Genomic DNA, 27,572 nt, shown 5'->3' on the forward strand with positions numbered 1-27,572 from the left:
ATTAAGATGACTTAAAGGAAACTAAATGAGCTCAAATATAGCTACAAATGAGGCAAAATGTTGCAATATGTACATATAGCTAGCCTAAATAGCATGTTAGCATCGATTAGCTTGCAGTCATGCAGTGACCAAATATGTCTGATTAGCACTCCACACAAGTCAATAACATCAACAAAACTCACCTTTGTGCCTTCATGCACAACGTTAAAAGTGTGTTGGACAAAATGAGACAGAAAAAGAAGTGGCATAAAACACGTCCTAGAAAGTCGGAGAAAGTTATACTTGTTAACAAACTACGGTGAGAGTTCAAGGACCGTTAAAATGGCGCTCGCCAAATACTCAAATCAGTGAAGCATGTTTAATATAAACAGTGTGCTTTATAACAATTAGCGTCATGTTTGTCCTCCTACTGAAACCATATTAAAACAAACAAAAAAATGTTTCCTCATGTTTTTCCATTTTTCATACATTTTTAAAAAAGCTCCAGAGAGCCACTAGGGCGGCGCTAAAGAGCAACATGCGGTTGCCGACCCCTGGACTAGTCTCTTACGTGAATATTATTTGATATTTTACAGTAATGTGTTAATAATTTCACACATAAGTCGCTCCTGAGTATAAGTCGCACCCCCGGCCAAACTATGAAAAAAAACTGCGACTTATAGTCCGAAAAATAGGGTACATAATTTACAGAGCCTTCTCTGTTGCGGGCCCCAAACTCTGGAAGCATCTCCCTCTCCATGTGAGTCAGGCCCCTTCTTTGGCTACTTTTAAGAACCTTCTTAAAACACATTTTTATTCACTGACTTTTAACCCAGCATGAGACTTTAAACTGTTTTTAACTTTTTTAAATGTTTTTAACTGATTTTTTTCTAAAAAATTGTTCTTAGGATCATTTGTATTTACTTCTGTTTTAAATGTTATTTTTTAGTCTGTCCTTTGCCTCTACTTCTTTGTGATGTACAGCCCTTTGTTCTTCAACTGTGCTTGTTTTTAAATGGCTTTATAAATAAAGTTGGTATGGTATGGTACTAACATTACTACCATTGAAAATGTATGCATGCAAAAAACTAAAAAAATGTTCCTAATTTAGCAACTCTATTCTTTATCCATGTCAAACCCAGATTCCCATCTAACAAAGGTCTTAACTCATTCTCCTTCTATGCCACATCAATGTGGAATGCACTCCCAACAGGTATAAAAGAAAGGGCATCTCTATCCTCCTTCAAAACCTCACTAAAAGAACACCTCCAGTCAACTACAACCCTAAACTAACACCCTCCCCCCACCACATCCCACCTCCCCGGATTGTAAATAATCAAATGTATATACTTGTTCTTCTGCTTTCTGAGCTCACTATGTTCACTGCTCGCTGTACATATCCTATGAAGTGAGACATTAATGTTTATTTTCATTTCTTGTTTCTTTTTATTATTCTATTATTATTATTATTATTGTTTTTGTTATTCATTCTTGAATGGCTTTTTTGTTGTTTTTTGCAAAATGTGTTTGTTTTTGTTTTGTCTACATATTCGAAATAAACATGAAAGAAAGAAAGAAAGAAAGAAAGAAAGAAAGAAAGAAAGAAAGAAAGAAAGAAAGAAAGAAATGTTTCAATGTCCATTTCTCAGATGATATAATTGTTGATGACTGAAGTATGCTGATAGCAACCAGAACTAAAACACTACACACAGGAAAACAGCAAAAAAGTCCAAATAAGTCAGGGTGTGATGTGACAGGTGGTGACAGTACACCTACTTTGAGACAAGAGCTATAGTGATGCATGCTTTAAAGTCATATCCAACAATTGCGACAACAACTTTTTATTGTCAACCGAGTTTCACTTTTTTTAATGATTTCTGCTGGTGGTGTGCCTACGCATTTTTTCAATGCAAAAAAATGTGCCTTGGCAAAAAAAAGGTTGAACAACACTGCTTTACACCATACCAGTAGGGGGGTAACGGTACACCAAAAATGTCGGTTCGGTACGTACCTCGGTTTAGAGGTCACGGTTCAGTTCATTTTCGGTACAGTAAGAAAACAACAAAATGTACACTACCGTTCAAAAGTTTGGGGTGACATGGAAATGTCCTTATTTTTGAAGGAAAAGCACTGTACTTTTCAATGAAGATAACTTTAAACTAGTCTTAACTTGAAAGAAATACACTCTATACATTGCTAATGTGCTAAATGACTATTCTAGCTGCAAATGTCTGCTTTTTGGTGCAATATCTACATAGGTGTATAGAGGCCCATTTCCAGCAACTATCACTCCGATAATATCGGCCGATAAATGCGTTAAAATGTAATATCGGAAATTATCGGTATCGTTTTTTAAAATTATCTGTATCGTTTTTATTTTTTTTAATTTTTTAAAAATTAAATCAACATAAAAAACACAAGATACACTTACAATTAGTGCACCAACCCAAAAAACCTCCCTCAACCATTTACACTCATTCACACAAAAGGGTTGTTTCTTTCTGTTATTAATATTCTGCTTCCTACATTATATATCAATATATATCAATACAGTCTGCAAGGGATACAGTCCGTAAGCACACATGATTGTGCGTGCTGCTGCTCCACTAATAGTACTAACCTTTAACACTTCATTTTACTCATTTTCATTAATTACTAGTTTCTATGTAACTGTTTTTATATTGTTTTACTTTCTTTTTTAGTCAAGAAAATGTTTTTAATTTAGTTATCTTATTTTATTATTATTTTTTTAAAGTACCTTATCTTCACCATACCTGGTTGTCCAAATTAGGCATAATAATGTGTTAATTTCACGACTGTATATATCGGTTGATATCGGTATCGGTTGATATCGGTATCGGTAATTAAAGAGTATGACAATATCGGAATATCGGATATCGGCAAAAAGCCATTATTGGACATCCCTACTCCAGTGTTCTAATGGTACAATGTGTTTGCTCAGTGGCTCAGAAGGCTAATTGATGATTGTGCAATCATGTTCACACATCTGAAAACACTTTAGCTCGTTACAGAAGCTACAAAACTGACCTTCCTTTGAGCAGATTGACTTTCTGGAGCATCACATTTGTGGGGTCAATTAAACGCTCAAAATGGCCAGAAAAAGACAACTTTCATCCGAAACTCGACAGTCTATTCTTGTTCTTAGAAATGAAGGCTATTCCACTAAATTGTTTGGGTGACCCCAAACTTTTGAACGGTAGTGTACATTTTTGGGTTATTTATTTACCAAATTTGCAAAATCTTCCACCAAAAATATTTTTCTTAGTGTAATATTTGATGTGAAGTAATGGGAACCTTGGATAGGTCAATAATTCATAATAACATTGATTTTGATTCAATATTATGTTTTGAGCAATGACAGTTTGAAAGAAAAACCAGCTTTGTTTTATTAGTCAACATTGCAACTTTTTCTAAATTACATTTCACCTTTTTTATTTCACTTTTGTTATGTTTTTGTTTATTTGAATAGTATTTCTAGAATGTGCCGTGGGCCTTTAAAACATTAGCTGTGGGCCGCAAATGTGGGCACACTTTTGACACCCCTGCTATAGATAATAACAAATTAAATGTGATAAATCTATGGATAAAAAGCAGATGCACGTTTATCATAACTCTCTCTCTCTCTCTCTCTCTCTGCCCCTCCCTCACCAATGCTGCTGTTTGTTTTGTTTTTAACCCCTTCTTAACCCTGGACGTACATTGAAAATACACGCAACCCTAACTCAAATTGCCGGACATTTGAGGCATTTAAGAAACTCCGCCCTGACAGCTCCGCAAAAGAGGACATGTCCGGTGAAAAGAGGACGTATGGTCAGTCTATCTTAGCCCGTTAGCTGCTAGCATGCCGTGTGTTGTGCCTCGGTGTGCATTGTTTACACAACGTGCGTTACGCTACTTAATATGTCCGTGTGGAAACTCGTTCGGTACACCTCCGAACCGAACCGACACCCCCGTACCGAAAGTGTTCGATACAAATACACGTACCGTTACACGGCTAAATAGCAGTACTTCATTAAGATAGTTGTTGTCCTGTGCTTGTCCTGGCAGACACGGTCAAGTCAGAGGAGAGGCAGCAGCTGGCTAAGGAGCGCAGAGAGGAGAAAGCCAAATATGTGGGTGAGTGGAAACAGGAGTGTTGAAGTCCAGCAGCAGAGATAAGTGGGAGAGGTTTGCAGTGGTGCCGCCTCTAGCAAACACACACAGCACTTGAAATGATACACATTAGTATTCAATGTCTGCAGGCATGCTCACATTATTTGGTGCTTTTTTTGCATGTGTTCTAATTTTGTGCCCTTAAAAATGTTCAAGATGTCCCCAAAAGATCAGCCTATGTTTGCTCCTTTTGTTTGTTTTGTTGTACACGCTGCAACATCCCACTGCACTGCTTTGCATGATTGACACTTGCTTGTCTTCTCTCTCGCCTCCCCCTGCACCCACTGCAGAAGAGCTCAGCAAGCTACAAGGTAAGCCACTCACCTTGTGTTCATGTGTACGTGGTGCTGGTGGTGCTGGTGCTGGTGCTGGTGCTGGTGATGGTGCTGGTGCTGGTGCTGGTGGTGGTAGTGGTCCACAGTCGTCCTTGGTCATCCTGTTCATTTGGATCCACGTAACTCAGTTCTGTAGATAACACGGAGGCTTGCTGGGCAACACACCAACACTTTAGAAAGGAACTCTAGGAAACGAAGAAAGAAAATGGATCTCATCTTAAAATCATAGCATTTTTACAGTATTTAAAACTTTGAGACGTCTCTCCTTAATTTGAACATGTTTACACTCTCCCCACATCGCTAGGATCATTAGGATTCTGTGCTTGGTGGTGAAATGCAGTTGTGTTGTCGTGGAGAGAACGCCACGTGGATCAATGTCATTGAGCAGACATGGTGCGCCAGATGGGACACTTCTAATACCCTCGGTCAAGACTTGCATGAAAGAAGCTTGTGTTTACGATATCAGCTTAAAGGCAGACTTATCTTACCCAGTCAACATAAGAAACGGGCATAGAAAGTACTTCACTAGTCTGTCTGGCATCAATACTTCATGTTGGACACTTACAGTCTGCTGTTTAGGACTAGTACAAAAGCAGTGAAGTTATCACGTTGTGTAAATAAAAACAGAATACAATGATTTGTGCATCCTTTTCAACTTATATTCAATTGAATAGACTGCAAAGACAACATACTTAATGTTGCAACTTATTTGCAAATAATCATTAATGGCAGCAACTTATTGCAGAAAAGTTGTCACAGGGGCATGTTCACCACTGTGTTACATGGCCTTTCCTTTTAACAACACTCAGTAAAGGTTTGGGAAGTGAGGAGACACATTTTTGAAGTGGAATTCTTTCCCATTCTTGCTTGATGTACAGCTTAAGTTGTTCAACAGTCCGGGGGTCTCCCTTCTGCTATTTTAGGCTTCACACATTTTCAATGGGAGACAGGTCTGGACTACAGGCAGGCCAGTCTAGTACCCGCACTCTTTTACTATGAAGCCACGTTCATGTAACACGTGGCTTGGCATTGTCTTGCTGAAATAAGCAGGGGCGTCCATGGTAACGTTGCTTGGATGGCAACATATGTTGCTCCAAAAGCTGTATGTACCTTTCAGCATTAATGGTGCCTTCACAGATGTGTAAGTTACCCATGTCTTGGCCACTAATACACCCCCATACCATCACACATGCTGCCTTTTACACTTTGCACCTAGAACAATCCGGATGGTTCTTTTCCTCTTTGGTCCGGAGGACACGACATCCACAGTTTCCAAAAACATTTGGAAATGTGGACTCATCAGACCACAGAACACTTTTACACTTCGCATCAGTCCATCTTAGATGAGCTTGGGCCCTGGGTGTTGTTGATAAATGGCTTTGGCTTGGCATAGTAGAGTTTTAACTTGCACTTACAGATGCAAAACAAAAAAAGTTTCCCAGTTCCAACATGAAATATCTTGTCTTTGCAGTCTATTCAATTGAATATAAGTCGAAAAGGATTTGTTGTATTCTGTTTTTATTTACCATTTACACAACGTGACAACTTCACTGCTTTTGGGGTTTGTATTTCAGCAATAAATTCAGACTAATCACTGTCAGGAAAAAACATTGAAAAGCATAATTTTGAAAAGAAAAGTTAGACAGCTGTTTCCCATTGAAGGATGCATTCATCCTCAACCAGTTGCTTTGGTTCCATTACGTGTTTGAGAGCGGACTTAACTCTCTTTGGACTTTGGAGCGGCAAAGAAAACCACTGGGTTGCCTTTGAACGGCTCAGCAGTCCAGGAGAAGATTTCCATATCAAAGTGAGAGTAGTTTTATTGAGACCGACGTGACAGCTTAACGCGATTATGTCGGAAATGTTTCGATGTGTTTTGCAAACCCAAAGAACCTTTTTTAGATGTGACAAACCGAGAGGCTTGACTTCTAACGGCCTTACGCTGGATTGTTCAGGGAGACCCGCTGGTGCTTTAAAACAGACTTCATGTCTCTATGCAGTTCAAAAAAAAAAAGGGGGGTATTTTCTCCAAAGAGGATCTCACCTGGCTTCCCTTCTCTGTGGTCCTAGCGGCAAAGAAGAGTCAGTGGGTGGAGAAGGAGGAGAAGGCCCGGCAGCAGAGGGAGAAGCAGCTGGAGGAGCGGCGCAGGAGGCTGGAGGAGCAGCGCATCATGGCCGAGAAGCGCCGGGCCGCCTTGGAGGAGAGGCAGAAGCAGAAGCTTGAGAAGAACAAAGTATGTACCGCAACTAGAACATCTAGTCCAGGGGTCACCAACGCGGTGCCCGCGGGCACCAGGTAGCCCGTAAGGACCAGATGAGTAGCCCGCTGGCCTGTTCTAAAAATAGCTCAAATAGCAGCACTTACCAGTGAGCTGCCTCTATTTTTTAAATTGTATTTATTTACTAGCAAGCTGGTCTCACTTTGCTCGACATTTTTAATTCTAAGAGAGACAAAACTCAAATAGAATTTGAAAATCCAAGAAAATATTTTAAAGACTTGGTCTTCACTTGTTTAAATAAATACATTAATTTTTTTACTTTGCTTCTTATAACTTTCAGAAAGACAATTTTAGAGAAAAAATACAACCTTAAAAATGATTTTAGGATTTTTAAACACATATACCTTTTTACCTTTTAAATTCCTTCCTCTTTTTTCCTGACAATTTAAATCAATGTTCAAGTAAATTTATTTTTTTTATTGTAAAGAATAATAAATAAATTTTAATTTAATTCTTAATTTTAGCTTCTGTTTTTTCGACGAAGAATATTTGTGAAATATTTCTTCAAACTTACTATGATTAAAATTCAAAACAATTATTCTGGCAAATCTAGAAAATCTGTAGAATCAAATTTAAATCTTATTTCAAAGTCTTTTGAATTTATTTTAATATTTTTGTTCTGGAAAATCTAGAAGAAATAATGATTTGTCTTTGTTAGAAATATAGCTTGGTCCAATTTGTTATATATTCTAACAAAGTGCAGATTGGATTTTAACCTATTTAAAACATGTCATCAAAATTCTAAAATTAATCTTAATCAGGAAAAATTACTAATGATGTTCCATAAATTATTTTTTTTATTTTTTCAAAAAGATTCAAATTAGCTAGTTTTTCTCTTCTTTTTTCCGGTTGAATTTTAAATTTTAAAGAGTCGAAATTGAAGATAAACTATGTTTCAAAATTTAATTGTCATTTTTTTCGTGTTTTCTCCTCTTTTAAACCGTTCAATTAAGTGTAAATATCATTAATTATTAATAATAACAGAGTTAAAGGTAAATTGAGCAAATTGGCTATTTCTGGCAATTTATTTAAGTGTTTATCAAACTGGTAGCTCTTCGCATTAATCACTACCCAAGAAGTAGCTCTTGCTTTCAAAAAGGTTGGTGACCCCTGCTCTATTCAAATATACTCCCTGCTTGGCACTCAGCATCAAGGGTTGGAATTGGGGGTGAAATCACCAAAAAATTATTCCCGGGCGCAGCCACCGCTGCTGCTCTCTGCTCCCCTCACCTCCCAGGGGGTGATCAAGGGTGACAATCATTGCTACTTTAACTTTATACAGAAATGCATTTAGACAACTTTAATAATAATAATAATAATAATAATAATAATAATAATAATAGATGTTATTTGTAAAAATCACTTTACATTGAGTAAACAACCTCAAAGTGCTACAGTGTATTAAAAAAAATAAAATAAAAAGATAATAAAAAAAATAAAAATAAATAAAAACTAGAACAGCCAAATAGCTAAAACTAGTATGCATATATCTAAAAAAAAAAAGGCTTTTTTTTTTTTAAAAGAAGGGTTTTTAAGCCTTTTTTAAAAGCATCTACAGTTTGTGGTGCCCTCAGGTGGTCAGGGAGAGCGTTCCACAGACTGGTGGCGGAGCAGAAAGCCCAGTCCTCCCAATGTTCGTAGCTTTGCATTTAGACAACTTTAATCCATCGTGTGTTGCCCACTTGATCAACCTCACTTAATATTCAAAACATTTTTCCTAGCAGGACAAAAGAAGAGATTCTATAGAATTGATTTAATGATAATAGCACATATCAATACTGGCATATTAATATATGAATTATATAGAATAATATTCAATACCAAGCATTTATTAGCAGTAAGGGTTAGTTACTGAAAACCAGTAACTAGTTACAGTTACTAGTTACTTTAATTCGAAAGTAACTCAGTTTCTAACTCCGTGACTTACACCAAAAAGTAATGTTGTTGTTTTTAAGGCTCCCATTAATGCCCTTTTAGCCTTCATTTCAGTCCTGTTATTGCACTGGAGAATAATACAATGTGTTGATCAACTTGACATGCATTTGCATCACTCAACTCTGCTAAGCAATGTGCTCTACATACAACACACAAACAATGTGGTCTACATACAACACACAAACAATGTGCTCTACATACAACACACAAACAATGTGCTCTACATACAACACACAAACAATGTGCTCTACATACAACACACAAACAATGTGGTCTACATACAACACACAAACAATGTGCTCTACATACAACACACAAACAATGTGCTCTACATACAACACACAAACAATGTGGTCTACATACAACACACAAACAATGTGCTCTACATACAACACACAAACAATGTGCTCTACATACAACACACAAACAATGTGCTCTACATACAACACACAAACAATGTGGTCTACATACAACACACAAACAATGTGCTCTACATACAACACACAAACAATGTGCTCTACATACAACACACAAACAATGTGGTCTACATACAACACACAAACAATGTGCTCTACATACAACACACAAACAATGTGGTCTACATACAACACACAAACAATGTGCTCTACATACAACACACAAACAATGTGCTCTACATACAACACACAAACAATGTGGTCTACATACAACACACACACAATGTGGTCTACATACAACACACACACAATGTGGTCTACATACAACACACACACAATGTGGTCTACATACAACACACAAACAATGTGGTCTACATACAACACACAAACAATGTGCTCTACATACAACACACAAACAATGTGCTCTACATACAACACACAAACAATGTGCTCTACATACAACACACAAACAATGTGCTCTACATACAACACACAAACAATGTGGTCTACATACAACACACAAACAATGTGGTCTACATACAACACACAAACAATGTGGTCTACATAAAACACACAAACAATGTGCTCTACATACAACACACAAACAATGTGGTCTACATACAACACAAAAACAATGTGGTCTACATACAACACACAAACAATGTGGTCTACATACAACACACAAACAATGTGCTCTACATACAACACACAAACAATGTGCTCTACATACAACAGACAAACAATGTGGTCTACATACAACACACAAACAATGTGGTCTACATACAACACACAAAGACAAAGATATGTTACAAATGGCCAATTTATTTCAGGCCAGAACAAATTGACAAAAGTATTTGAACTAGCTGCAACATAACATACATAAGTAACAAACCGCATAATAACAACATAGCTGTAAAGCTGACTTCACCCAAGGAAGGCACACATGACATGATTATATGTCATGTCACTTTATACAGCACACACACTACATACACAAAGACACACACTACATACACAAAGACACACACTACATACACACGCCTAGGCAGGCCTTTTTTCTCTCAAGGAATTGTGAAATAAAATCATGTCTTCAGTGAAGCCCAGAACACTCTACGCATTTCCCCAGTTTAGTTTAGAGAAAAGGAAAGATTGGCCTTTCCCACTAGGATCCCTCTTTATTTATAGTCTATACATTTAGAGTGATGTGATAATCAAACACTCTAGAAGTCTAGAATGAAAGAGTATATAAGAGAATTGACAGAGTGTGTACCTTTAGTGCTGAATGATGAGCAGAGGCAGAGTTTGGAGTTTCTTCTTTAGCTTGCTTTCCATGTTTATGTACTCACTGTCCACTGTGTCCAGGTACTTGGAATATGTTCTCCGTGCCATTTGCTGTTTGACGCCCGCTATCATGCTAGTTAGCTGCCTGAAAGCGGGTGACTCCACTGTAGAAATAGCCTGCACGTCTTCTAGCACATACGCTGCAAAGGCTCTATCAATGTTGTCCTGGCTAGCAGTGCCTCCGTTAAAATCCTTAGGTGGAGGTGGAGGTGAAGTGTGTCTCTGTTTACTAGCTTCGTCAAAGCATGTTGCTTTTGTAGCTGTTTCAGCAGATTTGAATTGCTGTTTTGGGCAGTAGATAGGATCTTTGAGCCAAGACACAACTTACATTTAACTAAAATGTTCTTTTCTTCTTGCTCGACAAAAGAAAAGTAGTAGGAATATCTCCATGTTAAGAAACTTGGCTTCGGCTCCGCCATGATGTCTTGTTAGTAAACACAGACACGTCACGCCCCCCCCCACCCCACACACACACACACACACACACACACACACACACACACACACACACACACACACACACACACACACACACACACACACACACACACACACATATTTTAATACATTCCTTATAGCACTATTACAATATTGAAAATTACAAAAATGACTACATATAAATGCCTCCTCTTGAGTTAATCTTCTACAGCAGTGGTCCCCAAACAGTCCGCGGATCGATTGGAATAAAAAGAATAAAATAAAAATAAAAGAATAAAAATAAAAATAAAATAAATTAAAACAAATTATTATTTTTTAAATTAAATTAACATAAAAAACACAAGATACATTTACAATCAGTAAGTACAAAAAAACCTCCCTCCCACCATTCACGAAAATTCGCACAAAAGTGTTGTTTCTTTCTATTATTAATATTTCTGGTTCCTACATTATGTATCATATAGATCAATACAGTCTGCAGGGATACAGTCCGTAAGCACACATGATTGTATATTTTTATGACAAAAAAAAATAAATAAAAAATCCCCCCCCTGGTCCGTGGGACAAATTTTCAAGCATTGACAGTTACAAAAAGGTTGGGGACCACTGCTCTACAGTACCTTCAATGAATACCACTCACTCTCTGCAGCTGAGTAAACGCTGTGTTAGGAGCTGGGGAAATTGTTGGTTTTTTTCAGTACGCAAGTCATCTGCTGGTTAAAATTTGCGACCGTGCCTTCCAGGAACGCTACGAGGCCGCCATCCACCGCTCAACCAAGAAGACGTGGGCTGAAATCCGCCAGCAGAGATGGTCCTGGGCTGGGAATCAGAACCAGAAGGAAAGTGAGTATCCAACACGGAGAACCTGTGCCTTTGTAGAGGAGGATGTAATGGGTTTGTGGAAGCCTTTAACGAGGAAGTAAGAGATGCATTTAGCCAATGTTGTTGAAGTGCTACGACCTTGTGTGGTGTTCGGGTCTGTGGGACCCGTTTTCATTTTTTATTAAACGAAAAATGATACAATTAATGAATTTTTCAAACTGAGACTCACTGACTTTGGCTCATTTTCTGTGAAGAACATATATCAGAATACATATTTGATGACCACACACCATACACCCCCCTACACATTTATATTACATATAAGATGTCCGGGTCCAGCTAATATAAGTGTGGAAATTGATGTTCTGTGTACCACACACACACACACACACACACACACACACACACACACACACACACACACACACACACACACACACACACACACACACACACACACACACACACACACACACACACACACACACACACACACACACACACACACACACACACACACACACACAGCAGGCCTAGACAGGAGGAGGACAGAGTGTAGGTACACAGAACATTAGAGGGTCAAATGTGCGAGAAAATGAGAGCAGACAGTGTTGACAAACAATGTTGCAACCTTGTGTGGGAACTGCAGGTGCAGAAACACAAAAGAAGAATCCCTGTGGGATGCAGAAACTGGCAGAGAAATGTTCCGTGCATATTGTTGTTAGTCAGCCAGCGTTTGTGGGTCTGATGGACCCGTTGCATTTTGTGGCTTTTAATGCCTCACAATCAAACACTTTGATGTTAAAATACTAAGGGTGTAACAGTACGTGTATTTGTATTGAACCGTTTCGGTTTCAGGGGTTTTGGTTCGGTTCGGAGGTGTACCGAACGAGTTTCCACACGGACATATTAAGTAGTGTAACACACAATGCACACCGAGGCACAACACACGGCATGCTAACAGCGACCGGGCTACGACAACAAAGCGAAAGCGGTTTGCCGACATTGTTCAGCAGCGGTAGGGTATGCTTCTGGCAACACGTCAAACACGCTAACCCGTTTGAAGCAGCACCACCCCCAAATGAACATCGCTTCAACGACGAGAAAGACGAGCGTGGTGCAAACACCGCATTCAAGCAGCCTCTCCTCGGCGAGTCAGGCAGGGCTAAAGCAATAACAAATGTTTTTATAGCTGCAGATTTAAGACCATATTGCATTAAAAACTAGATTTTGAGCCACTTCTTCTTTCTGCAGACAATGTGGATAAACTGATCTTTCTGGCAAAAAACATGAAGATTGAGTGAAAGTCACCAGAGTTAAAAGCTGGGGGGTGGGGGGTGGGGGGGGGGGGTGTTGGTGTTAATCTGAGGCTGAGTTGACTTGAAAGTGTTTAATGTTGCACTTTTTATATGTAGAAGAAAAGTTTTGTCATTGTATTTAATCTGAGCAACAACTTGAGGCAGTTTAATGTTGATTAACGTGGACCCCGACTTAAACAAGTTGAAAAACTTATTGGGGTGTTACCATTTAGTGGTCAATTGTACGGAATATGTACTGTACTGTGCAATCTACTAATACAAGTTTCAATCAATCAATCAATGCACAATGTAGTGGCCCGATTGACATTCTAAGTCCTGCGTGTCCGTCTCTCCCGTAATTGTCTGGGCCATACGCCGGGGGAATTAACCGCGATCAATCTCGCCCTTTCGTGCTCGCTCAACGACGACTGTAAATAACCTTGAAGCGGCCATGTTGGGTTCCTCAAGGTGGACGCAGAGGACCGCTTAGTCCCGTCTTCACCAGTTCTTTGCTTCCCTTGCCAAGTGTGTCAACGTGTGTGCCGCTCTCTTGGCTTCTCAGGCAGAGGCTGTGTTTCCACCGTCAACCTGCCCAAACACGTGGACTCGGTCATAAACAAGCGACTCTCCAAGTCCTCCGCCACGCTCTGGAACTCCCCCGGCAGAAGTAAGGCTCCAAACTGGAATGACCAACCCCCCATCCTCCGTTTAATTGAAGATGTGTCCATGACCCCTCCAACACCTCAACCATCAGTGTTGTTGTTTCCTTGTCCTTCCACCGTGCTCCTGAGCCCTTTTTTCTTTGACCTGGTTCTTGGTGCACATTTTGAGTTGTGTATTGTGCTCATTTGTTGTTGTCTCGTGGTGGCTTCATATCCCGTGGAGCTTTCATTCCTGCTGTTTCCTTGCTTTGGCTCTTTGCAACATTTTTTGAGTTCTTCACGCTTCAGTTGAAAACATCCTTTTTCTTATCAAGGTTCACCTGGAAGAACTGTCAGAGCCTCAGGAAAGTCAAGTTAGTGAGTGAGTCAGCACTTTGGAGCAGGTAGATCATGTATTCCGAGGGGGGAAGAAGAGTAAAAATAGATGTGACCTGTCGCAGTGCTGCTTACTTCACAGAAAGTTGTTGTTTTTTTCATCAAAATAAATGGCGATCCTTAGAGTAAGTCCAAAGCCACGCTCCAAAATGTGCTGACTCACAGTCTATACCAGGACTGTCCAAAATGTGCTGACTCACAGTCTATACCAGGACTGTCCAAAATGTGCTGACTCACAGTCTATACCAGGGCTGTCCAAAATGTGCTGACTCACAGTCTATACCAGGGCTGTCCAAAATGTGCTGACTCACAGTCTATACCAGGACTGTCCAAAATGTGCTGACTCACAGTCTATACCAGGGCTGTCCAAATCTTCAACGGCCCAGATTTAAAAAAGACTACCGTATTTCCTTGAATTGGCGCAGGGAATATAGTATTCGCACGTCTAGAATTACTGCCGGGTCAAACTCGTTTCTCAAAATAATTAACGCATGCTTGGCCTTATCGCCGGTTTATTATTGAAGCTGGATCAAATTCGTTTCGCAAAATATTAATTTTATTATCGCATGTCTATAATTTTCGCCGGGTCAAACTTGTTTCGCAAAATATTTAGCATATGTCTAGAACTTCCACCGGGTCAAATTCGTTACGTCACGAGTGACGATTTACCTGTCCTCATTTTCAAAATGGAGGAAGCTGCTTTCAGTAGTTTACAATCGCACAAAGGAACAAAGATAAAGAGTTATTCAGTAGGATTTAAGGTCCAAGCTATTGAATACCGGTACAGTATGCTAAAGAGAACAGTAAGCAGCTATGTTTTATTAATATACCGTAGCTGCGTGTGTCAAATACGGTAGGAGTCATTAAATGACTCCCGCCTCCTGGTGGTAGAGGGCGCTAGTGATCCTTCTTGCGACTTCCGGTACTGCAGAAGAAGTAACAACACGCAGCAAGAGATTTTTTTTTTTTTTCTCTGCCTGAACTTTTAACATGGAGGATTACATACCGGTATCTAAAATAAAACAGTTTTCTAAACTGGACTTTCAATGGAAGCAGGAGGTAATAATTAAAGGAATATCTCCATCGAGACAGAGAGACTTTTAAAACTGAAGAAAGAAAATAAGGAAGACTTCTATAAACAAGTTATCGATGCTTTTGGTCAGAAGGAGCTGCAAATGGACTCCATTTATAAGTACAGGTAAGACCATAATAACGTTTTTTTTATTAAATGTGCTTTTCATGATGGTATGCTTACATCACACTTAAAGCGCACGCCTAAATTTTATGGATTCTTTTTGGTAAACGAGAAGAGGTTTTAAAATAATTACCACATGCACGGCCATCCCGCCGGTTTCCGGTAAACGCAGGAGTGACAGGAGGTTTTAAATTAATTAGCGCCCCTGCGGCTATTCAAGGAAATACGGTATCACAAAACATTATAATAATTGGAATTAAATAGCAAACAAGTGTAAAGTAATGAAAGAATGCTGCAATATTGACACTAACAACACAAAGATGCCATGCAGGCTTTATTATTTTTTCATTGCTCCAAAAAATAATAAGAACTTAAAATTAACAAATAGATCTAAAGGTGTTGAAAGTAAAAATAATAAATATTGATGTATAAAATATTTAACACTTTTATGGATCCCTAAGACCTTCAGTCGGATTTTGTTTTTAACGGTCATTGTTCAAAAAAAAAAAAAAGAATCAAAAGCAATGCTGTTATGAATTATTTACCTGTTTAAGGCTTCAATTAGTTCACATCAAATATTCTAGTTGGAAAAATGTTTGGGAGATTAAAAAAAAGGGTTTTCTTTGGGGGAAAAAAGGGGCATAACCTAGGGGACTAACCTCCTCCAACCTCCGAGGACAAAGCTATGAACAGTGGGAGACCGGGGAGCTCTCCCTGACCACTTGAGGGCACCACAGACTGTGGATGCTTTTAAAAAAGGCTTAAAAACCCTTCTTTTTAAAAAAGCCTTTTTTTTTTTTTTTTTTTTAGATATATGTGTGCTATTTCTAGTTTTTATTTTTAATTATTTTTATTATCTTTTTATTTTTATTTTTTAATACACTGTAGCACTTTGAGGTTGTTTGCTCAATGTGAAGTGCTTTTTACAAATAAAATCTATTATTAAACTATTATTATTATAATACCAAAAAAAAACTTTCATGGCAACGAAAAGATCTAAAAATATTTAAGTGATGAAAGTAAAAAAAATAAATAAATAAAATAAAATATATATATAAGATATATATATGACTTAATGTATTTGTATTATTTTTACTTTCATATATACTGTATATATGAATTACTATTATTTTTTTTTTTACTTTCAACACTTAAATATCTATAGATCAATTAATCTATAGATCTTTTTGTTGCCATGAAGGTTTTTTTTGTTTTATGCCCTTTTTCTCCCCAAAGAAACATTTTTCCAACTAGAATATTTGATGACAACTAATGACTGAGACCCTTTTGGGTCCCCGAGACCTTCAACATTCACCAAATTTAAGGGGAGCTCTAACGGTTTTGAAAATGAAAATGATCAAAATGACCCCCACTTGCTTTCAGTTTAGTGTGCGGCCCTCTTTGGAATAAGTTGGGACACTCCTGGTCTAGACGGACTTTTTCCATTTCAAGTGACAAACACCATTAGTGTGTTTTTGTTACTTTGCTTCCACATGCGTTTGAGCCACAGTTGTTTATTTTCTCTTTCTTTCCCTTCAACTCGCAGCCCGCAACGTGACACTGAGCCGCTGGGAGAGCAGCATCGTGGACCGCCTGATGACGCCCACCTTGTCTTTCCTGGCCCGCAGCCGCAGCGCCGCCAGCGTGCTGCCCAACGGAAAAGACGGCCGTGAGTGGTGGTGGCCCAGAAGCACATTACCTCTTTTGGCAGTTTGTAACGAAAGGTCCTCCTCAGAGTCTCCACTGTGCCCCCGCTCGTCCTCCGCCAGCCCGCTGGCACTGTGCACCCACCAACCCCATCACCGCTGCTCTGAACGCTGGAGGGTGACGTCCAGCACGCCCGATATCGCTCACCGACGCAGCTCCACACCCGTAAGTTGCACCGAGTGGCCTCTCGTCACTACGTGGTCTTCACCGTGTCTGAGCTTGTGTCGCACCAGATGGACAGGACCAAAAAAGAGAAGAGAGACAAGGAGCGGGAGAATGAAAAGGAGAAAAATGCGCTGACAAAAGAGAAGTTTCTCAAGAAGAGGCAGTCTGTTCCCAGCATGAGACACAGATCAGAGCTCAGGTAATGAGACACAGATCAGAGCTCAGGTGAACAAACACCTGTCGAGTAGGACTCTGCATCTTTGGCCAACTAACCATTTGATCCCATTCCCAATATGACGATTCCATTCAGAATGGATTCTCCGTTCAAACCGATGTCGCAATGTATTAATCGGTAATTGTAACATTTTCAAAACAGATTACAGGTTAGAAAAGATCCTTCTGGTTGCCTAAAACATCTTTTAAAAAAAAAAAGTCTATAAAATATATATATATACACAATGTTGGTCAAAGGTTTACATACACTTCCGCTACGGACAGGCTAACCTCCTCCAACCTCCAAGGACAAAGCTCCGAACTATGGGAGACCGGGCTCTCTGCTCCGCCGCTCCCAGTCTGTGGAACACTCTCCCTGACCACCTGAGGGAACCACAGACTGTGGATGCTTTTAAAAAAGGCTTAAAAACTCTTCTCAACTGTCTATGTGACGTCAAGGCTTGGTTAGCCCAGAATTTTTCAATAATGAATGAGGGAAAAACGGAAATGTCAGTTTTTGGTCCGGCCCTCACTGACTTGGGACCATTGCAAAATGATGTGCAACCCAAAGTCACCAGCCTTGGCGTCACTACAGACAGCCATTTTAAATTTGACGAACAAGTCAATGGCGTTTTAAAATCGTGTTTTTATCATCTTCGTCTTTTAGCAAAGGTAAAAGCATTTTTATCTTTTAACCTTTTTGAAGAAGTGGTGCATGCTTTTATTTCAAGTGGCCTGGACTACTGCAATGCACTTTATGCTGGCATTAGCCAAAAAGCTCTCTCCCGGTTGCAGTTAGTCCAGAAGGCGGCAGCAGGACTTTTAACAGGCCAGGAGACGCCAGCATATAACCCCAATTCTTGGGAGTTTGCACTGTTCATTTTACAATTGATTTTAAATCCTTGCTGTTTGTTTTTAAAGCTTTACATGGACTGGCACCTCAGTATATCTCGGACCTCATCCAAATGTACACTCCTGCATGCTCTGAGGTCCGAGAGCCAGCTCCAGCTCGTGGTGCCCAGGACCAGACTTAAAACCAGGGGAGACAGGGCCTTCTCTGTGGTCGGCCCTAAACTCTGGAACACTCTGCCCCTCCATGTTCAAACTGCTCCCACAGTGGACTGTTTTAAGTCTCGTCTTAAGACCCACTTTTATTCTTTGGCTTTTAACACTACGTGAGTTGTGTGGTCTTCTGTCCTCTGTTGTCCTCTGTGTTTTTTTTAATCAATTTTGATGTCTATTTTACTGTTTTAATTGGTTTTACCCTTTAAAATAGTTTTTAATCATATTTATTTTTTTATATAGTCTCTGTATTGGTTTTCTATTCATTTATTCTTTGTTTTTATTCAGTCATTGGTGTAGCATAATATTGTTTTTAATATTGTTTTTAACATGGCTGTGCAGCACTTTGGAAACATTCTTGTTGTGTAAATGTGCTATATAAATAAAGTGGATTGGATTGACTGGATTGGATTTTAAAAAAGCCTTTTTTTAGATACATGTGTGCTGGTTCTAGCTATTAGGCTGTTGTAGTTTTTATTTTTTTTACTATTTATTTGACTTGTTGGAGGCAGCTATTTGTGGTTCTAGCGTTGTTGTTTTGTTTTTTTAAATGCACTGTAGCACTTTGAGGTTGATTGTTCAATGTAAAGTGCTTTACGTCAAAAAAAAATATGCAAAATAATCCAATGGAGAAGCCAACTCATATATTAATCACTGTTACGTAAACGACATGTCTTCAGCACGCGACTGTGAGTTGTTCCTGTTTGCTAATGACTCGGCCATGCTGGTATCCGACAAGGACAAGTCACAGGTGGAAAAAATCCTCAGTGCCGAACTCTGTGGAACTTGCACCTGGCTCGCTGACAATAAGCTATCCATACACTTAGGTAAAACGGAATCCATCCTATTTGGGTCAACCTTAAGAAAGATGAGGTCACCTACCTAGGTTCCATTCTAGAGGCTAATCTTTCCTCTGATAAAATGGCAACCAAGGTAATCAAAAAGGTTAACCAACGAACAATATTTCTCAACAGAATCTCCTCTCTGGTCAACAAAAGCACCATGAAGATTCTAGCGGGAACTCTCTCTCATTCAACCTTTTTTCCATTACGCATGCACCTCCTGGTACCCTAGCACCTCCAAAACCCTCAAATCTATCCCAAGACAAGCTAGTCAGATTACTTCTAGACCTCCACCCCAGATCACACCTCACTCCTACCCACTTCTCCAAAGTGGGCTGGCTCAGGGTGGAGGACAGAGTTAAACAACTTGCACTGAGCCTAGTCTATAAAATCTGATACCGAAGTACATGTCAAACTACTTCCATAACGTAAATGACCGCCATAACCACAACACCAGGGGGAGCTCCACTAACCACGTTAAACCCAGATTCCGAACTAACAAAGGTCTAAACTCATTCTCCTTCCATGCCACATCAATGTGGAATGCACTCCCAACAGGTGTAAAAGAAAGTACATCTCTATCCTCCTTCAAAACCTCACTAAAAGAACACCTCCAGTCAACTACAACCCAAGACTAACACCCTCCCCCCACCACATCCCACCTCCCCGGATTGTAAATAATCAAATGTATATACCGTATTTTTCGGAGTATAAGTCACTCCGGAGTAATGAAGTAATGAAGGAAAAAAACATATATAAGTCGCACTGGAGTATAAGTCGCATTTTGGGGGAAATTAATTTGATAAAAGCCAACACCAAGAATAGACATTTGAAAGGCAATTTAAAATGTCTAAAGAATATTGAACAACAGGCTGAATAAGTGTACGTTATATGAGGCATAAATAACCAACTGAGAACATGCCAGGTATGTTAACTCAACATATTATGGTAAGAGTCATTCAATAACTATAACATATAGAACAGTGGTTCTTAACCTTGTTGGAGGTAGCGAACCCCAGCAGTTTCATATGCGCATTCACACAACCCTTCTTTAGTGAACAATTTAATGTTTTTTTTTTTCAAATTCAAGAAAAAGTAATATGTTGTTCTACTGGTGCACTTGATGAAGCGTGCAGGAACATCACCTTGTTCAAAGAACAAAACCAACACAGTGCTTGAACTCACAAAAAATTACACACCTTACACACATTACCATGAATTGATTAACGTGGACCCCGACTTAAACAAGTTGAAAAACTTATTCGGGGTGTTACCATTTAGTGGTCAGTTGTACGGAATATGTACTGTACTGTGTAAACTGTACTGTTTCATATCATGTATTCTCTTCCTTTGCAATCTGCTAGTAAAAGTTTCAAATCGATCAATCAAAAAACCTGCAAATCGGATGGAAAATTAGAGATGATTAGATGCTTTCTGAGCTCACTATGTTCACTGCTCGCTGTACATATCCTACCAGGTCACACCTACACTGTTACAATGCCCATTTCTCTGATGATGCAATTGTTGATGACTGTATTATGCTGATAGTATATTTTTGTACCATGAATTGGTTAACGTGGCCTTAAACAAGTTGAAAAACTTATTGGGGTGTTACCATTTAGTGGTCAATTGTACGGAATATGTACTGTACTGTGCAACCTACTAATAAAAGTTTCCATCAATCAATCAAAGAACTCTGAGGGCAGCCATAACTGAGGTGAACCTCATTAAAAACAAGTTTGACATCCCTGAGCTAAAACAAAGAAAAGAGTGCCATCTGGTGGTGAACTTGACCTTTCACACCCATAATGGAGAGTAGTCACTGGGCTGCATTATAACCATTTTGACTAAACATGAGCATATTATTCATATTGTTGACCTCATATTCCCTCTCATTACACTTGTCTGCATGGCTTGCATATTCCTTGTGAAGTGTAGGCCAAGAGAGGAAAGGCCTTCCATGGAGTATGGAGTGGTCCTCTCAGGGCCACACAATAAATGGCAGCTGTGAGATGCAATAGGAGGATACAAAAATCCACTTTCTTTGAGTCTGCAAACAGAACAAAGAGCATGAGTGCTGCAGGCCGAGAGAGAGAGAGAGAGAGAGAGAGAGAGAGAGTAATGATGTAATCCTAATGGTGCATCTGAGGGATAATGCACTTCCATGGATGATGTAATGACAAAGTGCTTTGGCTCACTTCCTTCAGGACCAGTCTACCAAAACAAAGGCAGTTTGTTTACGTGCGAATGTAACAATGTCAACTTGTGTCGTTCAGCCCCAGCCCGCTATCCAGGCCGCGGCCGTCGTCGCCTGCCGCGGCGAAGGTCAGGCCCGCCTCCCCGAGCCCCGCCTCCTCCCCGAAGCCTCCGTCCGCGCGCGGCAGCCCGTCGACCCCGAAAGGGCGGCCCAGGAGGGCGAGGACCCCCGCCCGGGTGGACCACCGCACCTCCTCACCCATCCCCCTGGAGAGAGTGAGGGAGCCCCGCAGGCCGCTCACGCCGGACAACAGTCGCCGTCAGTCCAACAATTGCTCTTTAAACCACAAGAACCACTTCAAAAAACGTCCCTAATGAGCATCAACGTTTGTGATGTCCCAGGTTCTCCTCTGGTTCCTGCGTCCAACATCTCCGCTTCTCTGGCCGCCTCCCCCTCGCCTGAGCCGCTCAGGAGAGACGTCCCTCCGGTCCAGGCGGCCTCACCCTCCAAGCCCATGGCGGGCACCAACGACCCGGAGGAGGCGGCACGCATCCTGGCCGAGAAGCGGCGGCAGGCTCGCGAGCAAAGAGAGCGGGAGGAGCAGGAGCGACGCCAGCAGGAGGAGACAGAGAGGTCAGCTTTCTCACTCTTTATAGAATGTTCTAGTTTTTGGACTTAGACTTCCTTTTTATTGTCATTCAAATTTGAACTTTACAGCACAGATAAGCACGAAATTTCATTACAAAAACTCATGGTAGTGCAGGATAAAAAAGCAATAAGGTGCATGAATAAATAAATAAATATATATAAATAATAAATAAATATATATATATAAAATAAATAAATATATATACATGTATATATATATATATATATATATATATATATATATATATATATATATATATATATATATATATATATATATATATATACACTACCGTTAAATCACGAGTGTCTCAAAGGGCTGCACAAGCCACAACGACATCCTCGGCTCAGATCCCACATCAGGGCAAGGAAAAACTCAACCCAATGGGACAATGAGAAACCTTGGAGGGGACCACAGATGTGGGCGACACCCCCAGTCCAGTCCATAGTGGATCTAACATAATAGTGAGAGTCCAGTCCATAGTGGATCTAACATAATAGTGTGAGAGTCCAGTCCATAGTGGATCTAACATAATAGTGAGAGTCCAGTCCATAGTGGATCTAACATAATAGTGAGAGTCCAGTCCATAGTGGATCTAACATAATAGTGAGAGTCCAGTCCATAGTGGATCTAACATAATAGTGTGAGAGTCCAGTCCATAGTGGATCTAACATAATAGTGTGAGAGTCCAGTCCATAGTGGATCTAACATAATAGTGAGAGTCCAGTCCATAGTGGATCTAACATAATAGTGAGAGTCCAGTCCATAGTGGATCTAACATAATAGTGAGAGTCCAGTCCATAGTGGATCTAACATAATAGTGAGAGTCCAGTCCATAGTGGATCTAACATAATAGTGTGAGAGTCCAGTCCATAGTGGATCTAACATAATAGTGAGAAGTGAGAGTCCAGTCCATAGTGGATCCAACATAATAGTGAGAGTCCAGTCCATAGTGGATCTAACATAATAGTGAGAGTCCAGTTCGTGGTGGATCTAACATAATAGTGTGAGAGTCCAGTCCATAGTGGATCTAACATAATAGTGTGAGAGTCCAGTCCATAGTGGATCTAACATAATAGTGAGAGTCCAGTCCATAGTGGATCTAACATAATAGTGAGAGTCCAGGCCATAGTGGATCTAACATAATAGTGTGAGAGTCCAGTCCATAGTGGATCTAACATAATAGTGAGAGTCCAGTCCATAGTGGATCTAACATAATAGTGAGAGTCCAGTTCATGGTGGATCTAACATAATAGTGTGAGAGTCCAGTCCATAGTGGATCTAACATAGTAGTGAGAGTCCAGTCCATAGTGGATCTAACATAATAGTGAGAGTCCAGTCCATAGTGGATCTAACATAATAGTGAGAGTCCAGTCCATAGTGGATCTAACATAATAGTGAGAGTCCAGTCCATAGTGGATCTAACATAATAGTGAGAGTCCAGTCCATAGTGGATCTAACATAATAGTGTGAGAGTCCAGTCCATAGTGGATCTAACATAATAGTGAGAAGTGAGAGTCCAGTCCATAGTGGATCCAACATAATAGTGAGAGTCCAGTCCATAGTGGATCTAACATAATAGTGAGAGTCCAGTCCATAGTGGATCTAACATAATAGTGAGAGTCCAGTCCATAGTGGATCTAACATAATAGTGTGAGAGTCCAGTCCATAGTGGATCTAACATAATAGTGTGAGAGTCCAGTCCATAGTGGATCTAACATAATAGTGAGAGTCCAGTCCATAGTGGATCTAACATAATAGTGAGAGTCCAGTCCATAGTGGATCTAACATAATAGTGAGAGTCCAGTCCATAGTGGATCTAACATAATAGTGAGAGTCCAGTCCATAGTGGATCTAACATAATAGTGTGAGAGTCCAGTCCATAGTGGATCTAACATAATAGTGAGAGTCCAGTCCATAGTGGATCTAACATAATAGTGAGAGTCCAGGCCATAGTGGATCTAACATAATAGTGTGAGAGTCCAGTCCATAGTGGATCTAACATAATAGTGAGAGTCCAGTCCATAGTGGATCTAACATAATAGTGAGAGTCCAGTTCATGGTGGATCTAACATAATAGTGTGAGAGTCCAGTCCATAGTGGATCTAACATAGTAGTGAGAGTCCAGTCCATAGTGGATCTAACATAATAGTGAGAGTCCAGTCCATAGTGGATCTAACATAATAGTGAGAGTCCAGTCCATAGTGGATCTAACATAATAGTGTGAGAGTCCAGTCCATAGTGGATCTAACATAATAGTGAGAAGTGAGAGTCCAGTCCATAGTGGATCCAACATAATAGTGAGAGTCCAGTCCATAGTGGATCTAACATAATAGTGAGAGTCCAGTTCGTGGTGGATCTAACATAATAGTGTGAGAGTCCAGTCCATAGTGGATCTAACATAATAGTGTGAGAGTCCAGTCCATAGTGGATCTAACATAATAGTGAGAGTCCAGTCCATAGTGGATCTAACATAATAGTGAGAGTCCAGGCCATAGTGGATCTAACATAATAGTGTGAGAGTCCAGTCCATAGTGGATCTAACATAATAGTGAGAGTCCAGTCCATAGTGGATCTAACATAATAGTGAGAGTCCAGTTCATGGTGGATCTAACATAATAGTGTGAGAGTCCAGTCCATAGTGGATCTAACATAGTAGTGAGAGTCCAGTCCATAGTGGATCTAACATAATAGTGAGAGTCCAGTCCATAGTGGATCTAACATAATAGTGAGAGTCCAGTCCATAGTGGATCTAACATAATAGTGAGAGTCTAGTCCATAGTGGATCTAACATAATAGTGTGAGTCCAGTCCATAGTGGATCTAACATAATAGTGAGAGTCCAGTCCATAGTGGATCTAACATAATAGTGTGAGAGTCCAGTCCATAGTGGATCTAACATAATAGTGAGAAGTGAGAGTCCAGTCCATAGTGGATCCAACATAATAGTGAGAGTCCAGTCCATAGTGGATCTAACATAATAGTGAGAGTCCAGTTCGTGGTGGATCTAACATAATAGTGTGAGAGTCCAGTCCATAGTGGATCTAACATAATAGTGTGAGAGTCCAGTCCATAGTGGATCTAACATAATAGTGAGAGTCCAGTCCATAGTGGATCTAACATAATAGTGAGAGTCCAGGCCATAGTGGATCTAACATAATAGTGTGAGAGTCCAGTCCATAGTGGATCCAACATAATAGTGAGAGTCCAGTCCATAGTGGATCTAACATAATAGTGAGAGTCCAGTTCATGGTGGATCTAACATAATAGTGTGAGAGTCCAGTCCATAGTGGATCTAACATAGTAGTGAGAGTCCAGTCCATAGTGGATCTAACATAATAGTGAGAGTCCAGTCCATAGTGGATCTAACATAATAGTGAGAGTCCAGTCCATAGTGGATCTAACACAATAGTGAGAGTCTAGTCCATAGTGGATCTAACATAATAGTGTGAGTCCAGTCCATAGTGGATCTAACATAATAGTGAGAGTCCAGTCCATAGTGGATCCTGTTCTTAAAAAGGTCCTAAGGACATACCACACTGTTAAAACATCACTAAAAACAACATTTGAAGAATGCTAAGTAACTACTTTGTCGGGTAGCATCCATCACGTTTTATTCCTAATTCCCGTGACTTCTCCAGGATCCTGAGAGAGGAGCGACTGGCGAGAGAGGCGGAGGATCAGCGTCGCCGCGAGGAGGAGGCCCTCGCCATGGCCCAGGAGCAGCAGAAGAGGGACGAAGCCCGGCGGCTGCAGGAGGAGAAGGAGGCCGAGGAGCGGGCCAAGGCCGAGCACCAGGAGAACCTCCGCTTGCAGAAACAGGTACGGCCACCAAGAATAAGTAGCGAGGTGGGGGTTTCCTGGCCTCCGTCGCCAAAGTGCCGCCTCGTGTGTGCTTCAGTTGAGTCTTCTTTATTGTGTGTTGAACTTCTACACTGCAGATATGGAACTAGTCTCAAGTTTACTCACAATACCATTTTACGATTGCAACAGTAGTGAGTATCCATTGAAGCATGGTGGTAAGTGAAAGGCTCTCCCAGATAAGTGAGAAGAAGCTTTTGGCAGGGAGTCCAGAGGACAGTATATGCATGGAATGCTGAAACATGGTGGTAAGCACAAAAACACTATATGATAAATAGAGATGTCCGATAATATCAGACTGCCGATATTATCGGCCGATAAATGCTTTAAAATGTAATATCGGAAATGATCGGTATCGGTTTCAAAAAGTAAAATGTATGACTTTTTACTACGCCGCTGTACAGAGTGGTACATGGACGTAGGGAGAAGTACAGAGTGGTACATGGACGTAGGGAGAAGTACAGAGCAGTTGTGTCTCCCAGTCATACTTGCCAACCCTCCCCATTTTTTACCGATTTCCCCCCAGACAACAATATTGGGGGCGTGCCTTAAAGGCACTGCCTTTGCGTGCCGGCCCAGTCACATAATATCTACAGCTTTTCACACAAACAAGTGAATGCAAGGCATACTTGGTCAACAGCCATACAGGTCACACTGAGGGTGGCCGTATAAACAACTTTAACACTGTTACAAATATGTGTGAACCCACACCAAACAAGAATGACAAACAAATTTCGGGAGAACATCCGCACCGTAACACAACATAAACACAACAGAACAAATACCCAGAACCCCCTGCAGCGCTAACTCTTCAGGGACGCTACAATATACACCCCCCGCTATCCCCCTAAGCCCCGCCCACCTCAACCTCCTCATGCTCTCTCAGGGAGAGCATGTCCCAAATTCCAAGCTGCTGTTTTGAGGCATGTTAAAAAAAATAATGCACTTTGTGACTTCAATAATAAATATGGCAGTGCCATGTTGGCACTTTTTTTTTCCATAACTTGAGTTGATTTATTTTGGAAAACCTTGTTACATTGTTTAATGCATCCAGCGAGGCGTCACAACAACATTAGGCATAATAATGTGTTCATTCCACGACTGTATATATCTGTATCGCTTGATATCGGAATCGGTAATTAAGAGTTGGACAATATCGGAATATCGGCAAAAAAGCTATTGAAACCAATACCGATCATTTCCGATATTACAGTTTAAAGCATTTATCGGCCGATAATATCGGGAGTCATCTCTAGTCCTGCGTGGGTTCCCTGCGGGTACTCCGGCTTCCTCCCACCTCCACAGACATGCACCTGGGGATAGGCCCCTCCCACTTCCAAAGACATGCACCTGGGGATATGCTCCTCCCACCTCCACAGACATGCACCTGGGGATAGGCCCCACCCACTTCCACAGACATGCACCTGGGGATAGGCCCCACCCACTTCCAAAGACATGCACCTGGGGATAGGCTCCTCCCACCTCCACAGACATGCACCTGGGGATAGGCCCCACCCACCTCCACAGACATGCACCTGGGGATAGGCTCCTCCCACCTCCACAGACATGCACCTGGGGATAGGTTGATTGACAACACTAAATGGTCCCTAGTGTGTGAATGTGAGTGTG

At 40.5% G+C, this 27,572-nt stretch overlaps 1 protein-coding gene across 5 annotated transcripts in view; it reads left to right on the plus strand.

Annotated features, from left to right (window-relative positions):
• The window catches only part of map7d1a (MAP7 domain containing 1a), a 91,568-nt gene that overhangs the window by 44,648 nt on the left and 19,348 nt on the right, over positions 1-27,572 (plus strand). The window contains exons 3-13 of one of the 5 annotated variants that reach the window (XM_062062370.1): positions 4,048-4,116; positions 4,443-4,463; positions 6,558-6,721; positions 11,640-11,739; positions 13,579-13,683; positions 16,795-16,917; positions 16,984-17,120; positions 17,189-17,319; positions 21,514-21,752; positions 21,836-22,067; positions 25,724-25,904. In XM_062062370.1, coding sequence (XP_061918354.1) covers positions 4,048-4,116; positions 4,443-4,463; positions 6,558-6,721; positions 11,640-11,739; positions 13,579-13,683; positions 16,795-16,917; positions 16,984-17,120; positions 17,189-17,319; positions 21,514-21,752; positions 21,836-22,067; positions 25,724-25,904 — 1,502 coding nt within the window. The remainder of the gene's footprint in view (positions 1-4,047; positions 4,117-4,442; positions 4,464-6,557; positions 6,722-11,639; positions 11,740-13,578; positions 13,684-16,794; positions 16,918-16,983; positions 17,121-17,188; positions 17,320-21,513; positions 21,753-21,835; positions 22,068-25,723; positions 25,905-27,572) is intronic. The other 4 variants (XM_062062373.1, XM_062062371.1, XM_062062374.1 and 1 more) reach the window with 4 other exon arrangements.

The sequence above is a fragment of the Entelurus aequoreus genome, linkage group LG11 (genome assembly GCF_033978785.1).
Source record: "Entelurus aequoreus isolate RoL-2023_Sb linkage group LG11, RoL_Eaeq_v1.1, whole genome shotgun sequence".
In the NCBI taxonomy this organism is placed as follows: Eukaryota; Metazoa; Chordata; class Actinopteri; order Syngnathiformes; family Syngnathidae; genus Entelurus; species Entelurus aequoreus.